At 42.1% G+C, this 25841-nt stretch overlaps 1 protein-coding gene across 11 annotated transcripts in view; it reads left to right on the top strand.

The window, feature by feature from the left end:
* The window catches only part of UNC5C (unc-5 netrin receptor C), a 346384-nt gene that overhangs the window by 303132 nt on the left and 17411 nt on the right, over positions 1 to 25841 (top strand). For all 11 annotated transcript variants that reach the window (XM_039541742.1, XM_039541740.1, XM_039541748.1 and 8 more), the window contains 4 exons: positions 1460 to 1804; positions 4468 to 4555; positions 16694 to 16862; positions 20508 to 20741. In XM_039541742.1, the coding sequence (XP_039397676.1) occupies positions 1460 to 1804; positions 4468 to 4555; positions 16694 to 16862; positions 20508 to 20741 (836 nt within the window). The remainder of the gene's footprint in view (positions 1 to 1459; positions 1805 to 4467; positions 4556 to 16693; positions 16863 to 20507; positions 20742 to 25841) is intronic.

Here is a 25841-nt window from a genome sequence, read left to right as displayed (position 1 = left end):
TAGAAATAAGGGTTTGTATATAAGTCAGTGGCAAATACACCATTAGTTACAACAGAAACAGGATTCATTCTACCATGTCTTAGAATAATACTCTAATAAAGTAATTCCATCACATTATATTTCCCATTTTACTGTCTGATAATCATATTTACTGTGACCTCGCTGTCTGCATGGAGAGATGTGTGGGAGGTATTTACTACTGAGAGATGAGACATTGCTCTGGCGCAAGATTCAGTGGGTGGAAAACATAATAAATTTCTGTCACCAGTTAATAATAGGATAATTATTTGCAGACATCATCAGACAGAAAATGAATGCACAAAGCCAAGACTGGCTCTTAGAAGCTATACATTTGGGCTGAAACTTCTGGCTTTTGATGTCATTCTTTGAGTATTAAAGTTACATCAAGAAAAAAGTAAAACTGGCTAGAGAGTTGTAAAAATGGAACATTAGCAGGAGCAGCACTTTCTTTGCCAAGGGTTTGTTTAAAGCTAAGCTGCAGAAGGCACTGTACAACATACCGTTGGTGACAATTCTGTGCTGGCTGTGGGTGATGAGGAAGATGACCCCATAGGTCTTTTCTATCTCTTCTTTCTATCATTCTGTCTTTGGATTGGTTGAATAAATAGGCTAATGAGTCTCATACTTAGCATTTATGGAAGGAAAATTAATTAATAAAACTGGTTTTGTCATAGAGAGTCTCTTGTACTGAGACCTGGCATGTCATATTTGAAGTCAGAGTGCAGACTGGAAAAGAATACAGGTTAAAAATCCGTATTGAGTAGGGTTGCACTTCAGTTTTGTGCAGCAATTAGATTCCATAGCGATAGGGCCTATGTAAACCCCTGGAGATGTGTGGATGGATACAAAAGGAGAAGAATATCAGTCCATTAGGGCTTTGCTCATCATTCCCTTTGTGGAAGAAACAAACTCCACTCTCAGGTTGGAAGCAACAAAATCTGAGACAGCTTTATTCAGGACATGCAATTGCAAGGGAAGAACACAGCTGACAGACAGCATCTCTGCCTCAGTTTCTCCAAAGTACAAGCAAAATCACACAAGCATTTATACCTCTTTGTGACGTGCATTAATTAAAAACATCTGCATTTTATTTAGGCTATTTGCTATCTATTCAGTATTTTCTCACTTTCTCTTCTCAAACATCGTTATCTCAAGACTAGGTCACACTGACTATTCTGCTGTTTTCCACTCGCTTCTGATGTGAGCCCTGCTTCTACAGGTCTCACAATGTTAGGCTAAGACTTGATAGAACAGTTGCTCTGTCTCTGACACTTAAATGGCTGCACTTAAACCCTCTCTTTCTTTCCCTGCTTCCACACCTTCAATATGAAGACACAAGTAGAATGGCACCACTAAATCTTCACCCAGAAGGAAGTCTTCAGTGAAGGGGATACAGCCGTGGGTAATACTTTGTCGTTTTTTCTCATTTCCAACACAGATCTCCTGGCAGTGCCACCAGACCTTACATCTGCTGCAGCCATGTACAGAGGTCCTGTCTACGCCTTGCATGATGTCTCTGATAAAATACCAATGACCAACTCTCCAATCCTTGATCCACTGCCCAACCTGAAGATCAAGGTCTATAGTACCTCAGGTGCAGTCACCCCACAGGACGACCTGTCTGACTTCTCATCCAAGTTATCCCCACAGATAACTCAGTCTCTTCTGGAAAATGAGACCCTGAACATGAAAAACCAGAGTCTTGCTCGACAAACAGACCCATCATGCACTGCTTTTGGCACCTTCAACTCCCTTGGAGGTCACCTGATCATTCCCAATTCAGGTAAGTATTGCACTTATCAGCTTCAGAGGTTCCTAGTGAGATTTCAAAAGTGGTGGTTGTTTGGTGGTTTTAAGCAATGCCATCTATCTGTTCTTTTAGGAAGAAAAAACAAGGTCACTCCTTGGAATCTGCCTTTTCTATGTTTAGCTCAAACAGCATTTTTTTTCCATTCAGGTTTACTCAGCTATTTCACATATCCTTTCCCCAAAGTCCTGGCCTTCTTTAACAACAAATCAGAAGACTGTGACCACTTCCTTCAGAAATATCAGACTTCAGAAGTTCCCTGTGTGAAGTGGAATTCAGTATCCTTGACCTTTTCCTTTTATACAGATCCCCAAAATAAACCAAACAACCCCACTTCAAGCCAGAAAGCCTCACTTTTGTTATCATGCATAAAAAGGACAAATTAATTAGAAAACAAATCAGTTGTTCCAGTTCCAGTTTGCTGCAGACTGTGCAGTGCTGAAGCAAGATAGCAGAATACTAATTTTCTGCAGGTGATTGAACAGGTTGCCTAACAGAGATTACATAGCAAAGGAAACCAGGACATTATGTGTGTCTTTTTCTTATTTCATTATTAGAAGCTTTTCAGGAATTGCACAAGTTACTAAAGAAAAAAATAAGTTTTGTTTACAGCTAGGAAAATGGCTATGCTGTTATTTAGCTGGATAGTAGGACCCCAGTTAACCAAAATTTTCAGTTAATCCAACTCCAGTGTGATGGCTTATTAAGAGAAGTGGGCTGGGGTGGATATTCAAATCTGCTAGAATACCAAATCTTCACCACATTCAGGGCCAGCTTCTTAAGTGCTCAGCACCAGCAACCGGACCAGATTTAAAAGAAACAGACAAAAAATGCAACTCTGTTCCTATTTAGACACCGAATGAAATGGTTAGATTTTCAAAACCCCTTAGCCTCTGGTGATCCCTATTCTTCTTACTGGATGCCGAATGCTTTTGAAAATTTAATCTGTTTCATTTATGGGCCTAAATGGGTGCTGAGCTGTTCTGGAGAAAAAAAAAATCTGGCCTGATTGTGGTTTGCTGAGCTCAGTTCAAAATCTAGTCTATAGTGCTGTAGACCTGAAGTTCAGGATCTTCTTGTTAGAGGTCCAGTTCATTCTCAGGTTACTTTCCACCATGCTTTCCACAGGTACTGCAAAGTCTGTTAGACATACATAATTTAATTCACATATTAACTTCAGTTTGTAGGTGAAAAAGTACATATCTATTGCTAGGAGCACTTTAAAAATAATTAAAACAAACTGGAACAAATATAGCCATCAGCTATAGCCCAGTACAGTGGGCTGTCTATACAGCTTCCAGTAATATTTACCCACCAATTAACAGTCAAAAGTCCTTATAATCCCTCCCTGTACATCTGAGGAAATACATGGGTGAGGCAGCATGCCCAGAAGCTTAATGTATCTGGGCTGTGACAGACCCACAGGGAAACAAGTTCCAAAGTCAAAAGGCATTCATGAAAAACAGCCTGCCAGCTGTACCCTCCCTTTTAAAACAGGGGGGGAGGGACTCCAGCTCAAACACATCCACTGGTCACAAGAGTGGATGTACTGTATATAGAGAGAGGTGGTCTCATGTAGCCAGGCCCCAAACTATTCATATATTGCACGGCCGGCTCCAGGGTTTTGCCGCCCCAAGCAGCAAAAAAAAAAAAAAAAAAAAGCCACAATTGCAATCTGCAACTCTACCACCGCTGCTTCAGTCTTCGGCGGCAATTTGGCGGCTGGACCCACTCCGAATTGCCCCCGAAGATCCGGACGTGCGGCCCCTCTCCATTGGCTGCCCCAAGCACCTGCTTGCTGGAGCCGGCCCTGATATATCGATGAGGACTGTCCAGTGCATCATTTTGTAAGGCCATTTCTTCTTCTTCTTCTTCTTCTTCTTACACACACACACACACACACACACACTTGTGAATATTCTGTTCGTAGGTTTGCTTCAGCTGTCTAGTTATAATTTTATGCAGGAGAAACTAAAATCCCTACCATAGATTTCTGATCACTCCAGTTCAGCAATAGCAGCTGGTGCAGAATTGCCCGGCTGCGTGGGCTACTGAGTACTTGTGCCTCGTGGCACATCACTAATTGCCACTAACTTGTGTTCCGTGCAGGGCAGACTTGACTGGGTATTGGAATTCTGGACCACTCTTTATGAATGGACATATAAGGGATGTCAAGTATCCCCATTTTGTCCTAACTATTGTATAATTAGAAGTTAAGTACATCTAAACACTGGATGCTGACCACGTGACCAGCTCCTCCCAAAAAGAAATGGTTCTTGTTGTTTCCTGGGCCAGTATTCTTCTGTTTGGGGATTTTATTGTTGTTTTTTATTAAAAAAGAAATGCCTGGGGAGAGATGTTCCATTACAGCTGTTTGAAATTTTAGACAGAGCTGTTGGTTTTCCCCACATTTTACAAGGTAAGCAACAGAGTAACCATCTGTTTGTTCCTTAAATAAAACAAAAGGAGAGGGAAAAATATCCAGTTCTCCACTGCAGTAATTCAAAACAGACAATGGGAGGCACCAGGGCGACCTGCATGTAGGGCTTCGTCTTCAAAATCTCCTGTCATTCTTCGTCAGAGACCTGGTTGCCTTTCTTTCTCCGTTTCCTTTTATTTGTGTCTCTTCTGTTTTGCAGGTGTAAGTTTGCTGATCCCTGCAGGGGCTGTTCCCCAGGGAAGAGTCTATGAAATGTATTTGACAGTTCACAGGAAGGAGAACATGAGGTAAAAGACTCTACTTGGCGTGCATTTGCTTGAGCACTAATTATGGAGGACGGGATGAGAGAAAATGTGCTAACTAAAATCTCTGATAAGCAGATATTTATGCAAAGCCAATTGTGTTGAGGCTGCTTATTGGTTTTAAAGCAGACACAGGTGAGAGCTGAGGATAACCTGGCCACAGAGCCAGCTCTGATATTTGCTTTTTATAGGTTTTGCAAAAAGCTTTCAAGCTTAGGGGAAGCTGAATCCAAGTTAGAAGTGAGAATAATGCAGTAGCAAGAATTAAGTGCAGCAGGAAGAGTGTCTGGTAACCTGTTGCAAAAGGCCTTTGCTCAGTTGAATAGAGGAGGGAAAAGGGCTGCATGCTCCATGCTACCCTGGGGAACACAAATCCCTGTGGAGGAAGAAGTGGCTGGGAAAGGATAAGAGGGTACATTGGGCTGTCCATAGGGATGCTGTAGCCTGTGCATTGCCTCCTGTGCTCACCAAAGAGCACAAGGAGGGACTGAAGCAAAGTTTTGAGACATGGCTGCTTCCCTTGGGTCACTGCAGCTCTATGCTACCCCATATTCAGAGCCGAGGCTACATGTCACAATTAGCACAGGCTTGCCAACCTTGTGTGCCTGTGCTACTCTCCGGGTTCAAGCTACGTTGTCAGCATATCACCTCTCTAGAATCCCCTGCCACTTTCCCACCCAAATGGGAGGCACTTTCCAGCTGAGCCTCATACACCCCTCACCAGGCCCATCCAATGCCTTCCTCTTCAGAAGACCTACTCTAAAGAGGGCCATCACTGGAAGAAATGCCTGCCCTCCGTGGCTTCCAGCTCGTTTGCAGTCTTGACACAAGCCTCTGAAAAGCAGATGTGAAGCTGAGAAAGACATGCTAAGTGTTAAGACAGGATTATGAGGCAGCCCTCTGATGGCCTGTTCAAATGATTAATTATTTTATCATCACCATCACATTTCTAGCAAGCTGTCGTTTTATGAAATAAGAGCCCATCTTAATACAGGAAAATGAAAAGTACTTGCTAGTTAACTCACTAAAATATGAATCAGAATGTGGACAGAGTCTGAAGTAAGGTAAAATTTTCAGAAGCACCTTAGTGATTAAAGCCCCATTTTCAAAAGGGAGTTAAGCACTTTGTAACTTAAGGGAGAGACTTTCAAAGGCCCAAATGATATTTAGGCACATATACTTAGGTGCCTAAGTGTCGTTTGTGACTTTGAAGATCTCCCCTTAAGTCTCGGTGAAAGACAATGAGACTTAGATTTATAAGTGCCCAAGTCACCTAGGGATAGATTTACAAAAGTGTTTAGGTGTCGAAAGATGCAGGGAGGTGCCTAGTGGCTCTAACAGAGGGCTGACAGTGAGAGCTTCCAGTCTGATATTCTCCTCTCTTCACCTAACCTTCTCTGTGACCTAGGACAAGTTACTGAGGGCTAGATTATTACCTGTGGCACAACTCCCTTATTGCTCCCAGGGAATAGCAATTTTTAGCTGCCCTATACCATTAGCAAAATATTATCTAACCCTGCGCTGGCTCAGCTACTGCAGCCAATGAGTAGGGAATGGAGCCAAGGCTCTACCTGTTCCCCAGGCCTCTCTGCCCACCTGCTCAAGGGAGGAAATGCAGTCCTGCTTCCTCCTAGACAACCAGACACAGGGGCTAGGTAACTGGCATCCTGATATACAAAAATGCTTCTTACTCCTTACTTCCCTGCATGGGCATGTGGTCCATGTCACAGTCTGGCCCTTAATGTTGGCAGAAAGGAGCCCTAAAAGGGCAAGGTATTACTAGCAGCAGTGTGAGCAAACCTGCTGAAGAGAAGGGAGAAATCCTATTCTTTAGGTGTGGAATAACGTGCACAAAGACTAAATGACAAATGTAAAACGAAGTAATAATTGCACGGTGTTATGCCTCTTTCTCCTCCTTATAGCTAAATCCATTTCTTGGCTCAGCCCTTGGATAGCTTTTGTTATGCCCTTAGCCACAGCTGTTTGTACACCGTACAATAGTGAGCACTGTTCTCTGGCTAAGTAGTCTTTTGAACCATACTAAACATAATCTGTTTAAAGAAAAATTAAATAAAAAAGACCTTCATGCTTACATTATTCATGCCCTCTGTTTTGAAAATGGCTAATTACAAAAATGGCCTTGTCTATATTCACATCCCATATTGATTTTTTTTCATGTTACTTTGGGCTATATTTTTAAAAAAAACTAGCAAAATGTACTGAAAAAATGTCCACCTCTTGCAGAGGGAAACTATAGCTAACCCAAGGAGACTTTCCTGTGCCTTTATTTGAATGGTGCAGCTGAAATAGCGTCCTACATTAAATTTCTCTGTCCATCTCTACTCTGTTTTACTTCCTTCTGGAAGGCGGGAGTGTGCGCAAATGAGTCACCCAGAAATTACTCCTACTAGTTGTTCTTCAGATATGGAAAGAATCATTGCCTCTTCTCCCATTCAGTGATGGGCACCCAACGTGGCAGGCCAATCCTTGTTTTTACTTCCCTTTAAGGGCCATAAAATCCACTCTACATGGTTCATGATAGCAGTTGCACTTCAGGTGGTACTGTGCATAAAACCAGCATGGAGAGGGCATGTTTCAAGTAGTGCTACCTGAGAAGAATGAATGAATGTGGGTGTGGGCATATGAAGGCATGAACGTAAGGAGGAGGTCTTGCAGTTGCAGGAAAGATTTTGTGAGAGAGGAGAACACTGAGCTCAAATACGCCGTGGAGGCAGCAGAGCACATCATACATATATCGAGGTGCCAGTTGACTCTAGGGGGACTTGTCATAGGCTCATTTCACTGGGTGATCAGATATGGTAAAGAGTATGCAGAGCATAATGAGATTGTTCAATCCCAGTCCGCTACTACATTACTTTCTCCAGAGGGGTGGATGGCCAGCCAGCCACTCGCAGCCTCTTCCCAGATTCATGTACTGCAGAAAAGCTTGCTGAGGCCCAGTACCTCCTATGCAGTATGTCACATCTGCAGGCTGGTGCTACCTGAGATTCCTAATACGGGGACCGCTAAGTGATAGTGGATAATTCAGATATATATATGACTTTGATTTTTTCCAGCACCTCTTTAAAACTCCAGGCTCTCCACACGTTCTAAAATCAATAGTGTGTACAATATTTAACATGAGCTACTTAGGCCTAGATTTGTAAAGGTATTTATGCACTCGGTGTTGAAACACCTAATTGATTTAGGAGCTTAAATCTAATTTTCAAACGGGATTTAGGCATGCAGAAGCCAAAATCCCACTGACAGATGATAGGATTTAAACTCTTAAATGCCTAAATCACTTATGAAAATGAAATTTAGACCCCTAAATCAGTTAGGCCTTGCAATGCTGAACACAGCAACACCTAAATACTTTTAAAAATCTAGGCCTTATTGCGTTATCTGTAACCATTCCTAGAGCACTTAGAACTGCCCCAGACCCCATCAATCACTTCCCCAGACCCCTCATATTATATTATATATTATCACACCACAGTCACCCAGGATTCAACCCATCAACCTGTCCCCTCCTCAAACACCCAGGAACAGCAAGGTGGTGAATTTAATGAACAGCAAGCTAGCTTGCAGTGCTAAAGAAACCCAGAAGAGAATAATACATAAAGAACTAGCTTCAGACATTCACTTTTTAAGGAGAAGTTTGTGGCCTTGGGTTTGGTAAATAAACCCTTGGAAATCCTGAGGAGTTTAACTTTGTGTGTACCCTGCATAGATATTTTCAGCAAACAGATCAAAATAACTCATGGGAAATGTATTGCACCTGGGCTGAAAAATCCTTTAGAGCATTTCCAACTGATGACATTTGAAAGTCCAAATATGAAACTATAATATGGGATTTATAATGGAAACTTTGAGCCAAAACCTGCTCTCAGATATGAGTGTAACTGGGAACAGAATTTGGTACTCTTAGATTTACTCTAAGTAGCATAGCTAGAGGAGCACAGAGTTTCAGCCTCCTATATTACATGCTTGGGGATATATCTGCAGCCCCCTGAGATTTAGTTCACCCTTGTTTCAGAAAAATATGAAGCAATTCTAATAGCTCAAGCGAAATCAGGAAGTCTGTTATTCCTCAAAGTCCTGCTAATCCCTTCCCTCTCTTTCCTCCCATGCTCTTCTGAACTCTTCCCCTCTAGATCTATTTTGCAGGAGCCCTCTAGGAACTAGAATTTGACAGAGTTCCCTCCACAACCTAATAATGCTGTTCTTTCCATTGACTGAAAGGACTGGGTGTCAGAGCACTGTGAGGCTTTTCTTTCATTTCCTCCCCATTAAAGTGTGTGAGAGCAGGAGGATCTCTGTGAAAACTTTACCTTTCCTGCAGTGAAGTGGGGCTCTAATGGTTCATAATAATTGCTGGTGCTCCTTCAAGGCAGTCACAGGGTAGTTGTTTTCTGTAAATGTGTTAGGGTGGGGACAGGCAAGAGTGGTTTTCTCTATTTACAGCTTTCTAGCCGGATGTTTTTCTATTACTCTGCAGTACACTTATATGCTTTACTCCTGTTGCTTTGAGCAGGGTGGGCTGCCAGCTGGATCCCATTGGGCAATAGCAGAGCTGAGTGAAGCTTTCATGTTGACCTTGAACCCAATTGAACTAAGCCAGAGTTGAATGTTCACTATGTTTGTGAACTGGCTGTGGTGGGGAGGAGGATGTTTGCATAGTGGAGAAATGCGCAGCAAAGTCCACAGGAATGTTCTCCAAACAGGTGTTCCCGCCTCCTGGCCAACAGCCACCCTCTTCCCCCATTTCCTCAGACTCTCTACACACCATTGCTGTCTTCAGGAGTGTGCTCAGTGTCCTCTTTCCCGCCTCCTGAGGCTAGGGGGCCTCCTCCCTTGGCCTATGAAAGTGCCACATCTACATCCCTACCTTCAGAGGAATCTCAGCCAGTGTCCTTCTTATCTAATGTCTCTCTTTTGTTGGGGAGGGTCAGGAAATATCCTAATTGAATTCCATGGAGCAGCAAGATGGGGAATCGCTCTTTTACTGCATTGACTGTGCACTAAGAGGCAGGAGTTTGTAGTTTCTCCTAGCAAGGTCAACTCACAGGTCTTACCTAGCAATCATGTGCTAAAAGAAGAAGATCAATTGCCTGAGGGTTCTAGGGAATCCATGCGAGTTCCATTGCTATTGCTCTGGGGCTTACAGGGAGCTATCTGCTCTGGCAGCTTAGTGCAATGTTGCTGGAGTGGGAAGCGGAGGGTTTTCCTATGCTGTTCTCCTGAGTATGGGCAGGAATGATTCTGTCTGGCCCCACCACCCGAGGACCCTTCAGATGCAATGCAGTGACAGTGCCATGATGGAACATGGGGAACACTACTCCATGTGAATGTTTCCAGAGCGGTTCGCTGGGCTTGGGAGGCAGGAGGAGGAGGAAGAAGAAACAATCTTGTTCCTCCCTCCTCTTGGAGGCAAAAGTAGATAAGGAGTTTCTTGGATATGTGTGTTTTATAGTCTGAAAAGTTGAGGGGATGTTCCTTTGTGGGCAGAGCTGGCACTAGGCATAAGCAGGCTAAGCAATCGCTTAGGGCTCCGAGCAGCTCAAGGGACCCCGAATTCACTTTTTTAGTATGTGTTGGGGGGGGGGGAATATTCCTGATTGGGGGCCCCCCAATAGGTTAGCATTGGGGTTGTTTGTCAAACTCAAACTTTCAAACAAACCTTCAGAGTCTGGTTCACTGCTAATCCATCGTGCACGAAACTGCAGGCTTCTGTTGAGCATGTTATTGCATAATTAGCCATTAAGGGGGCTTTATGTCGTCTTCTGAAACATCTGGAACCAGTCATTGCTAGAAACAGGCTTTTGTTCTTGATGGACCATTGGTTTGATCGTGTATGGCAGTTCATGTGTTCTTATGTGAACCACAGCTTTAGGAAGAATTTTATTAAACATGGCACAGTGAAGGCTATCAGGATTTTGCTCCTGCACCAGGCACTCTAGTTTAATATGTACAGCAGGAGACACTGCAGAGATGCAAATGAGGCTGCATTTCACAATACCGGGGAAAGTGCCCTGTGCTCTTCAGCACAGCTGCACGAAAGTCCCAATTTTGCTTTCTGGGTACAGAATAATAACAGATATTTATACAGAACCTTTCATTCCAAAGCACTTCATAGCTGTGTACAATCAGCACCAATAAAATGCAGCTACTGCAGCTGTTGGGGAGAGAAAGTACTGGCCATTGGCTCTGCAGGGAAGACCCATATGAACAGTACCACTGGAAATCTAACACCCATAAAAGGCAGACAGGACCTGAATTCTGAAGGTCACACCCAAGAGACCCACTTAAACTGAAAATTGTGTGGATTTCAATTTATCTACCTCAGAAGAACAAAGAGGGGCTGCGTCAGCTCTGCCAGGATTTGAACCCATGACTCTGGGTAGTAGAGGTATTTCAAACCTTGTGTTGAGACAATTAAGCCATCCTCCAGAAACCCATAATGGTGGAATTACTGATTAATTTGCTCAAGGGTGTAAGTTTGCCATTTTCACCAGTAAACTCTTGAGTGGGGAAAAAAAATCTGCTAAAACCCTCTGCCCCATTCCCCTCCATCCCATTCTCCCCAACTATCCTAGACAAAATTAATCTCCTAGACTCATTTATTTCAATCAAAAATTCAAAACAAAAACCAAACTGCTCCAACAGCCATCAAAGGGGAGGGAAACTTCATTTCTTCTTTCCTCCATAGATAGAACCAGGCAGAAGAACCCTGGGATCAATCCAGGACACTAGGTTTTAACTTGAAAGGGAGAGAGACAGCAAAAACATGGACCAGCAGTAAAGAGAAAATAAAATGTCCCTCTCCCCAAACTTTCCATTAACCTGACTAGAAGGGTGACCATCTGTTGCTATGAGTTATTTATTCCTCTCTCCCCACTCCGTCTTCTGCTTCCTATTTTGTTGTGGGTTTTTTTGAGAACAGCTATGATTGCCGGTAAAATCCACAGTTAAGCACTGCTGAGAGTAATGCGTGCCTGTTGAAAAGGGGAGATTTTTTCTAAGAGTGCTCCCATCTGCAGCCTGAATGGAGACAACAATGGCCAGAAGTCATAACTACCTTAATGGAAGTGATATGTTTTATTACAGTGGGACCTACTTGATTGAATAACTCCATTAAAGGCATAACTCTGGTTGTGAAAAGTCTGTATATTGTGAATAAATGGGGAATTTTAATAGCAGATTGTTCTTAACTAGCAAATGTAGGAGGGAAAAGTGCCTGGAAATGTTTTAAGAGCTTTCAGTTGTTGTATATTTTTCACTGGCTGCAGTAAACAATGAGCTGAATTCTGCTCTCATTTACACCAATGTAAACCAGGAGTGGCTCCTCTGACTTCAGTGGAGTTGCTTCAGATTTACACTGATGTAGCTAAGGCCCCAAGCACATAAACAGGTGATTAACCCCATTGATTTCAGTAGGACTGCTCTCATGCTTAATGTTAAGTATATGCTTATGGGCTTTGTTGAATCAAAGCCTGCAAGAAAGATCTGACCCCATTATGTGTAAAGATGTTGGTAGGTTTTCTTCCTTCAAGAAAATAATCCCCCTTTCCTCCATCAAACCTAAATCCAGCACTTGAAAGGGGTCTTCTGTGATCCATAGGAACACAGGAATTGCCAAAGTCCATCCAGTCCAGGATCATGTCTCTAACATTGTCCAGTACCAGTTGCTTCAGAGGAAGAATGAATAATCCATATAATGGACAATTATAGAATAACCTGCCCATAGGGAAGTTTTTTTTCCGTAATCCCCATCAATTAGTGGTGGAAACAGGAGGGTTTATATTCCTGTTATTTTTATCCTATCTAATGCAACTGTGTCTGGTCTCATTAACCATATTAATGTCTACTCCTTTGTTTGGATGGAATTTAGAGACAATTAGAAATTAGAGATGAACAAAATCTGTTGGGCCATTTTCATCCATCCCTGTGGCAATTGCAGGATATTTTCTCTATGTTGTGTACTCCATTGGGTTGTCCAGACTAATTTTAAATGACTCATTTTTCAAAGTTTAGCTAGTTGGTTTGGGAAACTCTTGTACAGTCCAGTAGATTTCAGTGTCCCCTTTGTGCAGTAACCCAGATGCAGTCTCACTAGAGCTGTGTAGAGAAGGGATTATCACTTCCTTGAACTTGTTACATGCCTCTTCCTATGTAGCCCAAAATCATATTTGCTTTTTTTTTGCCACCTTATTACACTGAAAGCTGACATCTAGTTTGATGCATGCTATCACCCTACATCTTCTTCACTTTTACTGTTTTCCTTGCTGACACATAACTGTGTTTTGGATTGTTCCCCTGAACTATTAGCTTGCATTTTTCTAGAATTAATAGTTTTTTTATCCTGCCTGTATTTTTAACCTCTCTAAGTCCCTTTGCATTATTTCCTTGTTTTCACTGGTGCTCACAACTGCCTTTTTCATTATTATTATTATTATCTACAAATTTAATGAATGTGCTATTATTTATACCTTCTTCTAAATCATGAGTAAACGTGTTAGGTGAAATCCTTACCTCACTGAAGTCAGTGAGAGTTTTGTCACTGATGTCAACGGGAACAGGATTTCTCTCGTTAAATGACACCAACGTGTGTTGCACTCCAATAGACAGCTTCCCTACACCACCTTACGTTGCTGTTTTCAAAGGCTTAAAGTGGGTTAGGTTATCTGTAGTCACAAAATTAGCTCAAACATTAGAAAACACCGAGTTGGGTCCGTTTCTAGCAAATGGTGGAGATGTGGCAGGGGCAGGAGTCAGGGCCTGCAGCACAGCCAGTCTCCAGGCACCCTAATGAGAACAGACGGCCTGTAGTAGGCTGCCAGATTGACTGCCCCACCTGATTGGTAGGAAGAGTCAGCAGCCGTTCAGTGGCTGCTCAAAGCATTTGCCCATGGCTGCAATAGCTCCTGCCCTGCTTGGCCATAGCCTTGCCTGACTCTGGTAACCCGATCCTAACCCTCAGCTCTGAACCTTGGCTCTGGCATCTGGCCTCTGACCCTGCCTGTGATCCTGGGCTCTGATTCCTAACTAATGACTCCCACTCTAACCACTGGACATGACCGCCCATATCCTAGGCACTGACCGGTAGAGTATGAGTGTGCATTTGACTGACAAATAGAGAATGTAGCATCAATTGTCCCCACAGCTGTATGTTTTCTATTCTTTTCTGGACAGAGGTGATTCGTAATCCTGCCGTGTTGTATATTCCCAGGAGAAAGGCACTAGCACTGAAAAAATGTTTTGTGTACACTTAAAATTGGAGATAAATCTCATAGGTTTGGTTTTGTCTTCTGGTTTTTCAGTTGCTATTTACCACTTGGAGAACCCCATGTCAGACCCTGCTGTCTCATCCTTATCAGGTCATTACCAGCTTGCATCTATTCAGGCTGATGCAGATAGCCTGCCCTCCATGACTGGCCTATTAGTCCATTTGACTTTTCCTCTTCTCATCCCACTCAGAGACTATTTAACCATTCTGGGCCAGGTTCCCCAACACATTGCATCTTCTGTAATCATTTATTCCTGTGAAAAGTGGCTGTAAAATGGTTCCATTAGGACCCGATAGTATTTTATGCTTAATTTGCACTCGGTTTGCACTCAGTTGGGCAAGTGTAAATGGCTGCATATGTTGCAAAGCAGATCAGAATCAGGCCCTCTCTCTGTCTGAGCCCTAACATTTGTTATATTGTAATGAAAATCTGTCATTGGCCAATGCCTGACTTAATACTTCTTTGAGATCACTTTAAGTGCTATCATTACTTTTTTTTATTATTATTCAATATAACAGTGCTTACATCCAAGCCAATTTTAACTATTTGTCCACTAATTTTATAGTTCAATCCAAAAATTTATCATGTTTGTGTGATGTGACTTGGTCTTTATAAGTCAATGCTTTTCTCCCTGCCCTCATAGTTCAGTTGTCCTTAAGATGGAGTTAAGTTAACCAGATGTTTAAGTCTGTGGGTTTGCCACAGCTGTGACTGTCAATACAAAAACTGTGATTTTTAAAGATTTTCTAATAACAAGTCATCGTGTTTTTAACCTACTGAGAAGACTCCTCCAGGAGTTTTTACAAATCTGAATCCACTAATATCCAAAGTATTGTAGTGAAGTATGGGAGAGAAACATAAGTCTGAATGGTTGAAGGTATTAGTTATTTACTGCTAAATTATTTAAATGTTATTTATTGAAAAATGAGGAATATTTTGTTGAAAATGTGACCTCATGATTTTTTTTTGTGTTTTTTATGGGACTTATCCAGCTCCCAATGAAATCAATGAAGAGAGTCCTACAAAATTCACTAGGAGTTTTTTCCTCCCCATAAGTGGTTGGTTGTTCAGGAGTTTATTTGTTTTTTGTTTTGCCATGTCAAAACAACCAGGCTAACAGATGATAGTTGACAGAATTGCTGTATTTTACTCTTTTTGAAAGATAGGTACTACATTTGTTAGTTTTCAGTCCATGACTTTTCAAAAATAATTACCATTAATTTCGTAAATTAATTAGCTAATTCTCATAGGACACACAGAGATGTATATAATCTGGATTTGCTGTTTTATATAGATTTCAGCTTTTCCATGTCACCCTTCATTTGTCTGCTTTTTACCAATAACTATACTGACAAGGGGTAGAATTTTCAAAAGCACCTAAGTCCCATTTTCAAAAGTAACTTTCAAAACTTGGCTTTCAATGAGACTCAGATACCTAGGTGCCTGGGTCACTTTTGAAAATGGGATTTGGGCTCCTAAATCACATAGACTTCTGAAAATGTTACCCAAGGTTTACATTATTTTTCGCCTTTTTTTTTTGAGATAAGGTCCCGATTCTGCAGACACTTACACACATGCATACTTTTGCTAACATGAGTAGTCCCAAAGAAATCAATGGCAATGTTTACATGAATGCAGGTCCATACATGATTAAGTGTTTTCAGAATTGGACCTAGAGGACTCAACAGTGAGCCACCCAGGGTCCTGTGAACTCATTGCATACTGTGTTAAATTCAGGTAGCTTAGCTGCACTAAGCCCTTTTGGCCTCACACTCGCATTCATTCCCTCCCTGTTTATAAGAACTACATCCAGGATGGCTTTTTCTATGGTTGGATTTTCTGATTTCTGGATCATGAGTTTGTCCTCTATATAATTTAGGGATGTCTTTGATGATCCATGTTTCGCTATCTTTGTCAGCCACCAGATGTTTGGTTGGCTAAAGTCACTCATGAGTACAGTATCCTATGGTTTTAAACTCCCCAGTAGTTATTCTGGGATTAATTTTTTTTTTTTTTTACAATTCTCTCCACTCCCAGTCGTCCATTGCTAAAGCCCACTACAAATTCTCCTTTGTTTTAAATTTACTCTACCCTCATCACAAATATTTCACTACCACCCTCCTCATTGTCACATTGTATATTGCTAGTCTTGTAAGTATGTGTGACATATTAAATCTATCCCTTCACCTTTTCCTCCTTTTTTTCTTTCTCTCATACACACTACATCTATCCACTGTGGACACATTTAAAAAGTTCATTCTGGTTGTAGATATATTACTGGTTCCAGCAAACTTCTCTCTTTTAATTTAAAGGAAATTACTGGATCTGGTAATCATATCAGAATATTGGTGGATCTAAAACCAGAATGCATTTTTTTAAAAGTGCACCCATAGTATATGGACACTCCAGTTACGAGAATCCTCTCATGAAGTTTCAGATGTGGTCACTACTTCATAATCTTCCTGTGTTCTATGATTCTTGTCTAGGAAGTGAAAAATTCTCACTCATGGTGCTTTCAAGAGCCCACATTCACTTTTTGTCTATGTTAAAGACTGGTGGATGCATTTCACTGGTGAGTGAAATGATAACTGGGTATATGGTCGGCACATCTTTGGGGATCCTTAGGAATGAAGGGTGGTCTGTAAAAATGAAGTGTTATTTGCTTTTTATTCTCCCTGCCCCAACAAACAGCTGCTTTTTATAAAAATCTTTGTGCAAGTGGAAATCTGTAAGTGTGTGTTTCCAAGCCTTTTGCGACAAGGACCTTTACTTTGGCTGCATCTGGGGCCCTTTAAATTCAGCTAACAAACACGTCTTTCTGTAATCTTGTCAGGCCACCAGTGGAAGACAGTCAAACCCTTTTGACCCCCGTGGTGAGCTGCGGGCCTCCAGGAGCGTTGCTGACACGGCCTGTCATTCTAACTATGCACCATTGCGCAGAGCCAAACACAGAGGACTGGAAGATCCAGCTGAAGAACCAAGCAGCCCAGGGACAGTGGGAGGTGAGTTCACAGTGAGATCACAGACTTCCAGCATATGCCCTGACTGAACCCAGCACTCACCATCTTTGTCTTAAGGAAACAAAAACAAAACAAAAAAACCAAACATATACGTATAACTTTGATGCCTAAAGTTTGGGATTTTCATGGGTGAAACATTTTGCTGGCAGTCAACTCAGCAATGCCCTCAGGTATCTATGTGGTTATACAAGCACTGGAAATAGTTACCTGGTGCACAGGCCATTCAGCTCTGGATAACTCAGTTCAAAATATAATTCAGATCAAAAGTGAAATGGATGTGGGGATCTGACCCAGTCTTTATTGCACTTTTGTTTTTGACATAAAATGAATATCATGGCACAATTCAGCATGACTAGCCAGGTCAGCTCAAAAGAGGCCTGGGGGTACGTAAACAGAGTTGTTTGGGGAAAACTTGCACAGTGCTTTCTGCCTGGTTAATGACCAGGTGGATTTACCCTTTGAGAACGTAATAATACCCATCAATCTCCTAGAGCTGGAAGGGACCTTGAAAGGTCATTGAGTCCAGCCCCCTGCCTTCACTAGCAGGACCCATTTTTGCCCCAGATCCCTAAGTGGCCTCCTCAAGGATTGAACTCATAACCCTCGGTTTAGCAGACTAATGCTCAAACCACTGAGCTATCCCTCCCCCCTAACCTTCACCAGGCTGGTCTCATGCACAAGAGAAATATTTAACCCTAGGGCTGCCAGATTGCCATAGCACTTAAGGACAGTGAGTTTCATCTTGAATCTTCATGGAAGGTTGCTTCTATTTTTCTTTATCTCCTCTCTTCCCCTATCTCTGTAGTTCGCTCTGCACTGAGGAGCGCTCCTGGTCGATGCGTGCTATTTCAAACGAGTGCACACAATCAGGAGGATTGGCATTAAAGCTGTCTTTTTGGATTTATCTCATCTTCCTTTTCCCTGGCTACCAAACAAGGGACATTGAACATGCCCTGCAATACAGAAGGAGCTTGTAACACTTCAGTGCTTTGTTTGAGATAGAGAAAGAAATATCTGTGCAGTATGAACCAGGGATAAACAGCAAATAGTTTTACAGCTGATATATAAGGACTGGTTTTCTATAAATATAGACTTTCACTAATACAAAAACTATGTTCCAAAACTCATAATAGTGAATGGCAGTGTCATTATCAGATTACAGTTCAAATGACAGGGAAACTATTCATTACCCACTGGAGGAATCCAACTCATTCTTTAATGGAGATACATTTTTCCTTAGAAGTCTCTTTTAAAACATTGTAAACTTAGCTTGCACTACGCAAAAGGTTTAGAGTTTGGACTCTGTGTGGATAAAAATCTAAAGGTTGAATCTTTGGCCAAACCAAGACCTCTTAAGCAGTTTCATAAAGACATATGTTCTCAGGAGAGTTTTAATATCTCCTGCTTCTGGTTGGCTAGATACAGAAGCACAGTGGCCTTCTTTCAGGGATTCTGACACGTCAGGCTTCAGTCTTAGCTGGCCACAATGGTGAAGTGATGAGGGGAGATGGCAGGGAGAAAGAAAGGACAAATGAAAAATATTGGGAAAAGGTCAGTTCTGGATCAATTCTAAAGAGGGAACGTATTTTCCAGCTGGTTCCTACCTCCCTAGTTTGTACTGCTGTTTTCAACAGGGTAAGAGATGACAACAATGCTGCAAACAATCCTCAGCTGCAGGACCTGGGCTATATGAGTGTATTTAATATTGAGTAGAGTCCATCTCTCTTCCTCGCTATCTTGATCTGAGGCATGCAACCAGAATGCAGCATTACAGATTTGTAGAGTATTAGGGCAAAACACACCTTGATGAGCTTGACGGGATGCTTGAAGTCAGTGCTGGTAATGCTGAAGTAACTGGATCCCAGGGTAAGGAAGTGGTATGATGCTCCTGTGCCAAGAGTTTCTTATTTTAACAGGAAGAGACAGTGGAGGTATCTACATCGTGTGCACATTTTGTCAGACGCCACCTCCCCTAACCATTCTCCTGGCAGACTTGTTTCCTTCTGAAAAGGCTGTTTTGCTGCCACCATCAGTTCTGTGTGTCTCATGAAATTTGGCACCTGCTGACTTCCTCCTCTGAGTAGGTTTTAATGAGGGCAGTGTGACTGACATGGACACCTGGACTGATAGCAGCAAGGACCCATTTCCAGGGTTATCCTTGAAAGAAGATTGCCTGTGGCACCAGCTATTCGCCACACTGGGATCGTTTCTGGGCCAGTGAATTCATGCACATCTAGCTGACTAATCTGCACTCCAGTGGAGTATCTCCCAGCACTGTGCATATGTTTATCATTTGTTTTGTGTTCATTACTGGCATCCCCTGATTTTTTTTTTCTCCAGTCTCCTTTCTTGTCCTTGAAAGAGCTGTTGCCCTGCTGGAGGTATCCATGCTGACACCAAACTGGTGCTTGCATGCTGTCTGCAGAGTCCACAAGGTCTGTGGCTCCAGTATAGTGAGTCTCATCTTCTCTCTTCTGGAACAGCTCTTCCATCTTTACCCCCCAACAGATGCTTGGATTGCCGTAGGCAAGGAGTTCCTGCCAGGGCCAACACAACTGTTTCATGACACGGCCAGTAAGGGGGGGGGGTGTAATCAGCATTGCAGATGGCAGCCTCTCTTCTGCCCTTGAGAAGGTGATGTCACCTTTGCAAATGTGCTGCATTCGCCCTTCCTTAGCCTGGCATCCTGAATCTGCTCCCAAACTCGGGTTGAATCCAGCTGCTCGGTCTGCTGCCAGATACCTGCTCCTCACCTCATGACAGCAAACACAGGGTGGATGAGTTCTGCAGAGACTCATGCAACCCAGAGCTGCTTTTGCAGAACCACGGTCTATTACTATCACCTTTTATTTATTTTTTCCCAAGTCATTTAAAGTGCATTGTGCCATGTGGAAACTAGAATGTACAGTTTTGAATGGAGGAAATGGCAGGAGGGCTGTTTTCTTCTAAGCAGAGGGAAGAAGGTGAAAAAGCAGTCTGTTTGTATTTGATTTGTATGTGTTTTGCCTTGGCCCAGCAGTCTTGTCATGGGGGATTATTCTGATGAAGCAGCAGGTGATATTCTTTGTACATGTGGCATTCAGCCATCACTGAAGTTATTTCTGTCTGAGTTCTAACAACCACTGATTATGAAAATTAAGAAATTAAGACTCTTATTATTCACTTAGATAATGTATTGAGTGTTCATGTCTGGAGCTAGTCAAATAATATTCCTCAAATAGGTCATTCAACAAATGTTGTTGCATTTTTCCTGTAAAATTTTTGTAATATTTTACATAATTTGCCCTGCTCTGCTCATCACTCTAAAAGCACCTACATGCTAAACATAAAACAATCAGAAGTTTTATGTAGCCAATGGCAGGTATAGACCATCAGCACACAGCTGCATTTCCCTGTACCAGCCCAGAAGGAAATCTAGAAGCAAAGAAATGTTAAATGTTGATTAATAAAATGACCCAAGATAAATTCTGGGACTTGCATGAGCATCTATGGCAATGGAGTTCTGCAGTCAAGGCTATCTCTGAGTAGGCTTTGTCTGGCCCCTAGCCCAATCCTGATTAATGCAAAATAAATGGGCTTCTCTGGTGTCTGGCCTGGGCTCTCTAACTCTGCCTGTTTATCCCTTAGGACGTGGTGATGGTTGGAGAGGAGAACTTCACCACCCCATGCTACATCCAGCTAGACCCAGAATCCTGCCATATCCTGACAGAAACACTTAGCACCTACGCCCTGGTGGGACAGTCGACCACCAAAGCAGCAGCAAAACGTCTCAAGCTGGCCATCTTTGGGCCGCTCTCCTGCTCATCGCTGGAATACAGCATCCGAGTCTACTGCTTGGATGACACTCAGGATGCCCTTAAGGTAAATGTCATACACTTTACCATCTAGCTCTAGCAGGATTGCAGTAATTGCAGTGAATAGACCCTAATTAGTGTGCAGCTGCTTGTAATTTATGTTCTCAAACTGGAGGTCCTGATTCAAAAGGGCATCTCAAGGCTATTATGGGGAGGGGGATGTGCAAGATGATATGGTGCTGCTGCTGGCATACACGCTGCCTTCAGAGCTGGGTGGACAAAGAGTGGCAGCTGCTGGTCAGGCACCCAGCTCTGAAGGCAGTGCCGCCGCCAGCAGCAGCGCAGAAATAAAGGTGGTATGATATAGTATTGCTGTACCCCCACCTCCAGTTGCCCCTCCTCCCAGCAGTATCCTCTCTTTGGGAACTTGAAATATGGTAACACTACTTTCCACTTTTTGAAAGGCTTCAGCACCTTTGACAGCAAGGATAATGATTACATGCTTCATTTAGTGCCTCTATGAGTATGTATGGTAGCTTGCTACCACTTTTTGCGGGGTTGGGGAGTTCAGAGCTTGAAATATTTCCAAAGGGGGGGCCGAGCAAAAAAAAGTTTGAGAACCCCTGTTCTAGATCATTTTTAAATTATTTTATTTTTATTTTATTTAATTTTTGATTGGAGGAAGAACTTGACAAGACACTATTTTATAGAAAGGAAAACAAAAAACAAAAGAAAAAACCCAAGCCCCAGGTTGTCCTTTGCGTAATGATTTCACTCAAATGCTAAACTAATTTCCCCCCCAGCATTCTTTGTTCCTTTGTTTACCTGGATCATAACCCGAATTCTGAGATTTTTGCATTATTAAAGGGCCATAAGGTGCACAAGGGCTTCATTCGTTATTAATGTATTTTTAATGGTAAGTGCTAGGTCCCCCGAGATGATGAAATGTATAAATACCTCTTTGTAAATAGCTGATAATGATAAAAGAAGTTCCTGGGTCATTAATCACTGCCTGCTTTTATATTGCTTTGTTATACCTGTCTGTGTGCTGTTTTTGTGCTGAGAATTTGCAGCTGAAATACATCAAGGCTATTGCTTTTTACAGCTATGTACCTAACTTTCTCTGTATATAACTCGAGCATATACATAAGTTTACACATACATTGTGTGGGTATACATAAGTATGTATACTTGTGTATATATAGTACCTATAATTGACATATAAAGACAGATGCTTATTATAATAACTATACTAACTTGTGCACATATATGTATGAATGTAGGTTATTGAAAGATTTTCTGTACTCATAACCAGATCTACAGATGCCATCTAGGTAGCAAGAAGAGTTCAAATACTAACGCTAACTGATTAGCGGCACTGCCAGTGATATCTAAGCAGCATGAATTGCGTGTTGTGTACAGAAGAACAATGCTAACAGCTTTACTTAGAAACAAGCCACATAACATGTGCGCACACACTGCCTCAATATGGGAGATGTTTGTGTTTCTCAGAGTGTTGACTTTCACTGTGGCTGGAAAATTCCATTTTCATCTCAAATGCTATTTAGTATCATGTCTTCCTGGACATTATAGTTTATTATGTTTGTCACTGGAGTGGTGGGAGTACTTTCCATAGCTATAAGAAATTTAGCAAAGCAGTGGACTGAAGAGCGGAGTGGAGACTAGCATATCGTGGTCTGATGCTCAGCATTGGGTTTATTTATAAAGCGGCTGGGAACTTGATCTAGAGAATTATGATTTTGTCAGAGCTGAACCCCTTTGGAAACAATAATTATTTTTTCATAGTATGATTTCTTTTTCTTTAAAAATTGGAAAAAGGGACTTCTGTACCAACCAGGCTGAGGATCTCCCAAAGCCAAGACCGCCTTATGCCTCTATTCCCTTTGGTCCACATGGTCTTAATGGAATTTTCTATTGGTTTATTAAGCTCTGAGGTGAAAATAAGTGATTCAAAGCTGCCTTGTAGCAAATACTGAAGATGTTTGAATGCTGCTGTGAGTTTCAGAGTAGAAGGTTTGGGCAACAGGAGATGGCCAAATTCAATTAAACACTGTTCAGTGGATTTTTTTTTAATGTTTATTTGAGCATTTGGAACTCTGTCCAGTAAAGTTCACCTGAATAAATAAGACTGTGCAAAGGATCATAAGAACAGTTGAGTAAAATGGAGAGAAAATCCTTTATAACATGCAGTGATAACGAATGGAGGAAGAAATTTACTGAGTATAAATCCCTGGAGAGATTGTCGGAATGTAAGATTGGTTTGTAATTTGGTGGTTAATCCCTCACTTCCTTTCCAGCTTTCAGTTATTTATTCAGAATGTACTACAAAGGGCTCAGTGTTGGCAGTGTTGTGTCTTCTGGAGTCAGATCTGAAGAGTCCTTCTGGGTCTATCACTGAACCAACGATAATATGTTTGGGCTTACAAGGGTGGGCAACAGTTGACAGAGACTTGTGAACAAGTGCCTCGTGGCCTCCTGTCCACAGAGTGCGTTGGCCTCAGAATGAAGGACTGTGAATGGGGCCATGCAATATAGTTTGATCTGGCTAGGCCCTGTGTGACAGATTCTACCCCAAAGATTAAAGGAGAAGCATGGAAGATACCAAGCCCCACAACACAGATTTTGGTTTCAATGTCAGCTCTTTGCACTGCCAGGCTTGAGACCAGGGTTTGATGTCTGGGTCCCAATCCTTTGCTCTGCAGAATGACAGGGGCAGGGAATGCTTTCGTTATGGCAGCTCCTCTGGCTGATTGAGGGGCAACACTGAGGGGCTGCAAAAAGTGGATTATAAGATTTTTGGGACAAGGGCCCTCTTTTTCTTATGTGTTTCTACAGTGCCTAGAACAGTGGGGCCTGTGCTAGGCACTGCACTACCACAATGCAAATAAATAATAATAATAATTAAGGGATCCAGTCTATAACTGGCAGGATAGTGGTTGTTTCAGGGGATCTTGAGGGTTTGGGTGGAAAGTTGGAGAGTAGGAACAAGGGCTGCTCAGGACTTTGACAGAGATTTGAAGGATGTCTGGGATAATAGTGATTTGGGACTGGGGTAGATCAGAGAAGTGGCAGGTGAGACATGGGTTGGAATTCCTCACATCCCAGAGGAGAGGTTGCTGAATCTGCAGTCCGCAAAGCTGAATTTAGTAACATTGAAGAGCAGTGGTGCTGGAACTACTGGTGCTGCCACACCCCCTGGCTTGAAGTAGTAATAACAAACACCAAATACATGGTTTCTATGGTTTCTGTAATCAGTACCCCCACTCTAAGAATTATTCCAGCACCCCTGTTAAAGAGGAGTAGGTGGGGGTGGGGGTGAGAAGCAGAATGGAGGCAGTTTCCCCTTGCAGTTTTGGTGGGAGCCAGGAACGTGTCAATAGACCAACAGCTCTATGCTGATGGATACAGGAAATGTTTTCACATTGGAATGTCTGAGGTTTGGGGAGCCTTTTTAGGGGGTTATGTATTTATTTTAATAGTCGGCCAAATACATTCTATTATTATTTAGAAATAAGAAATCTGACACGTACTGTATCCATCCCAACAATTACTAAGGGACGATGAGCAGTTGCTCTAGAAAGCACCGTGCTGTATTTATTCAACAGCTTTCCCCTCTAATCATGCAGAGTAAGCTCTCTCTCCCAAAACTGCCTGAGCAGTCTGGGGAGTCTAATGACTTATCACAAATAATGGCTTGGTTATTGTGAAATCTGCTTGTTTCTTTTCCTTCTGTTTGTGAAGCAGAATTGCTGACTCCTGCTTTAATGTTGAACCATAGGAGAGTTTCCTTCACTCCACAAGTCCCCACCCTGAAGGTTGTGACCCCCAAGGGAATTGCAAACAGGTTTTTGGGGGGGATCACAACCATTGTCCCTTTCTTTATGATTAGATGTGAGGGGAGATCTGAAACGTTTCGGTTGTAATATGGGGTCACAGTATGAAAATGCTTGAGAATCACTGCTTTACTCCTGTCTATCCATTTAAACGGCTGCTGTCACTCTGCTGAGCTTCTTTTCTCAATATGACAATTACGGAAGAGACTGGTCCACAAGACAGCTACCACACTGTATCGATGAAGCAGATCACAATTTAACAGACACGCCAAACTTCTTTTACCTTCTTCCCCAGTGTGATATTTGGGTTTCCAGTATCATATTATTCATGTTACTTTCTATTGGTTATTTGGATTCATGCACATACGTCCTGTCTCATGGAGAAAGGAGAATTATACATCTTTTTGAAGCCACAAACTATTATTAAATGTAATTTCTTCCTGCTGTGGCTTTAATTAGAAGGCAGCTTCAAAATATTGGTAGCTCATATCTTGCTTACATGGTCGGCATGAGGATACTGAATTAGGGCCATTGCTGAGCAAAGATGTATTTTATCCAACCCCAACAGGAAGACACCTAAGAGGGTATAAGTTCATATCTTATTACGGGCGCCATCAAGGTGCTTATACAAGGAGGTGAGAGACACTTTCCCAGGCATCTAGAATTATAGATTGACCTTGCTACCCCTCTGCATTAGCAAAAGAGACACTTGCTGGAGATAAACAAAGAGAAGTTTATTAACAAAGATAGGGAGTCAAGTCCTAAGAGTACTAGGAACAGATACGGTTACAAATAAAACAAAAATATAATATGCTTCTAGGAGACTAAACTTAACTTTAGCAGGCTAAAATCTTTGTCTAAGTTCAGTTTCTCAACTAAAGTAACCTCCCAGCATCTCTAGCTTTTATGGATACTAAAAGGATCCAGCTTTCATGGATACAAAAAGGGTTATCTTTTTTGCTCCCTCAATGATGGACCACCACAGCATTCGTTTTCCTTCGCCTCATAGACCAGAAAACCTTTGAAATATATCCCCTTGAAAGGTATCCTCCAGACAAAGGTCTTCTCCACCACTGTTTGTTCTTCGGTGTGCTGATGCCATATTGTCTTTCTCGTTCTCCTGTTAACTTGCTTTTCCTGTTGCTCAATATGCAAATGAAGCTTGGTTTGTGATGGCCTGCACAGTGCTTGGTTGACATTGGAGACCTAGGCAGATGGGCAAATCAACATTCCTTTGTCTGGGGAAAACCCATTTATCTATTCTGCCTGCTTACATAGTTTGTACATATTTTTGGTACATACCTACAACTTCT

Source organism: Mauremys reevesii, linkage group 5, assembly GCF_016161935.1.
Source record: "Mauremys reevesii isolate NIE-2019 linkage group 5, ASM1616193v1, whole genome shotgun sequence".
Taxonomy (NCBI): Eukaryota; Metazoa; Chordata; order Testudines; family Geoemydidae; genus Mauremys; species Mauremys reevesii.
The sequence above is the reverse complement of the archived record's forward strand: the minus strand, read 5'-3'. Positions and strand labels throughout refer to the sequence as shown.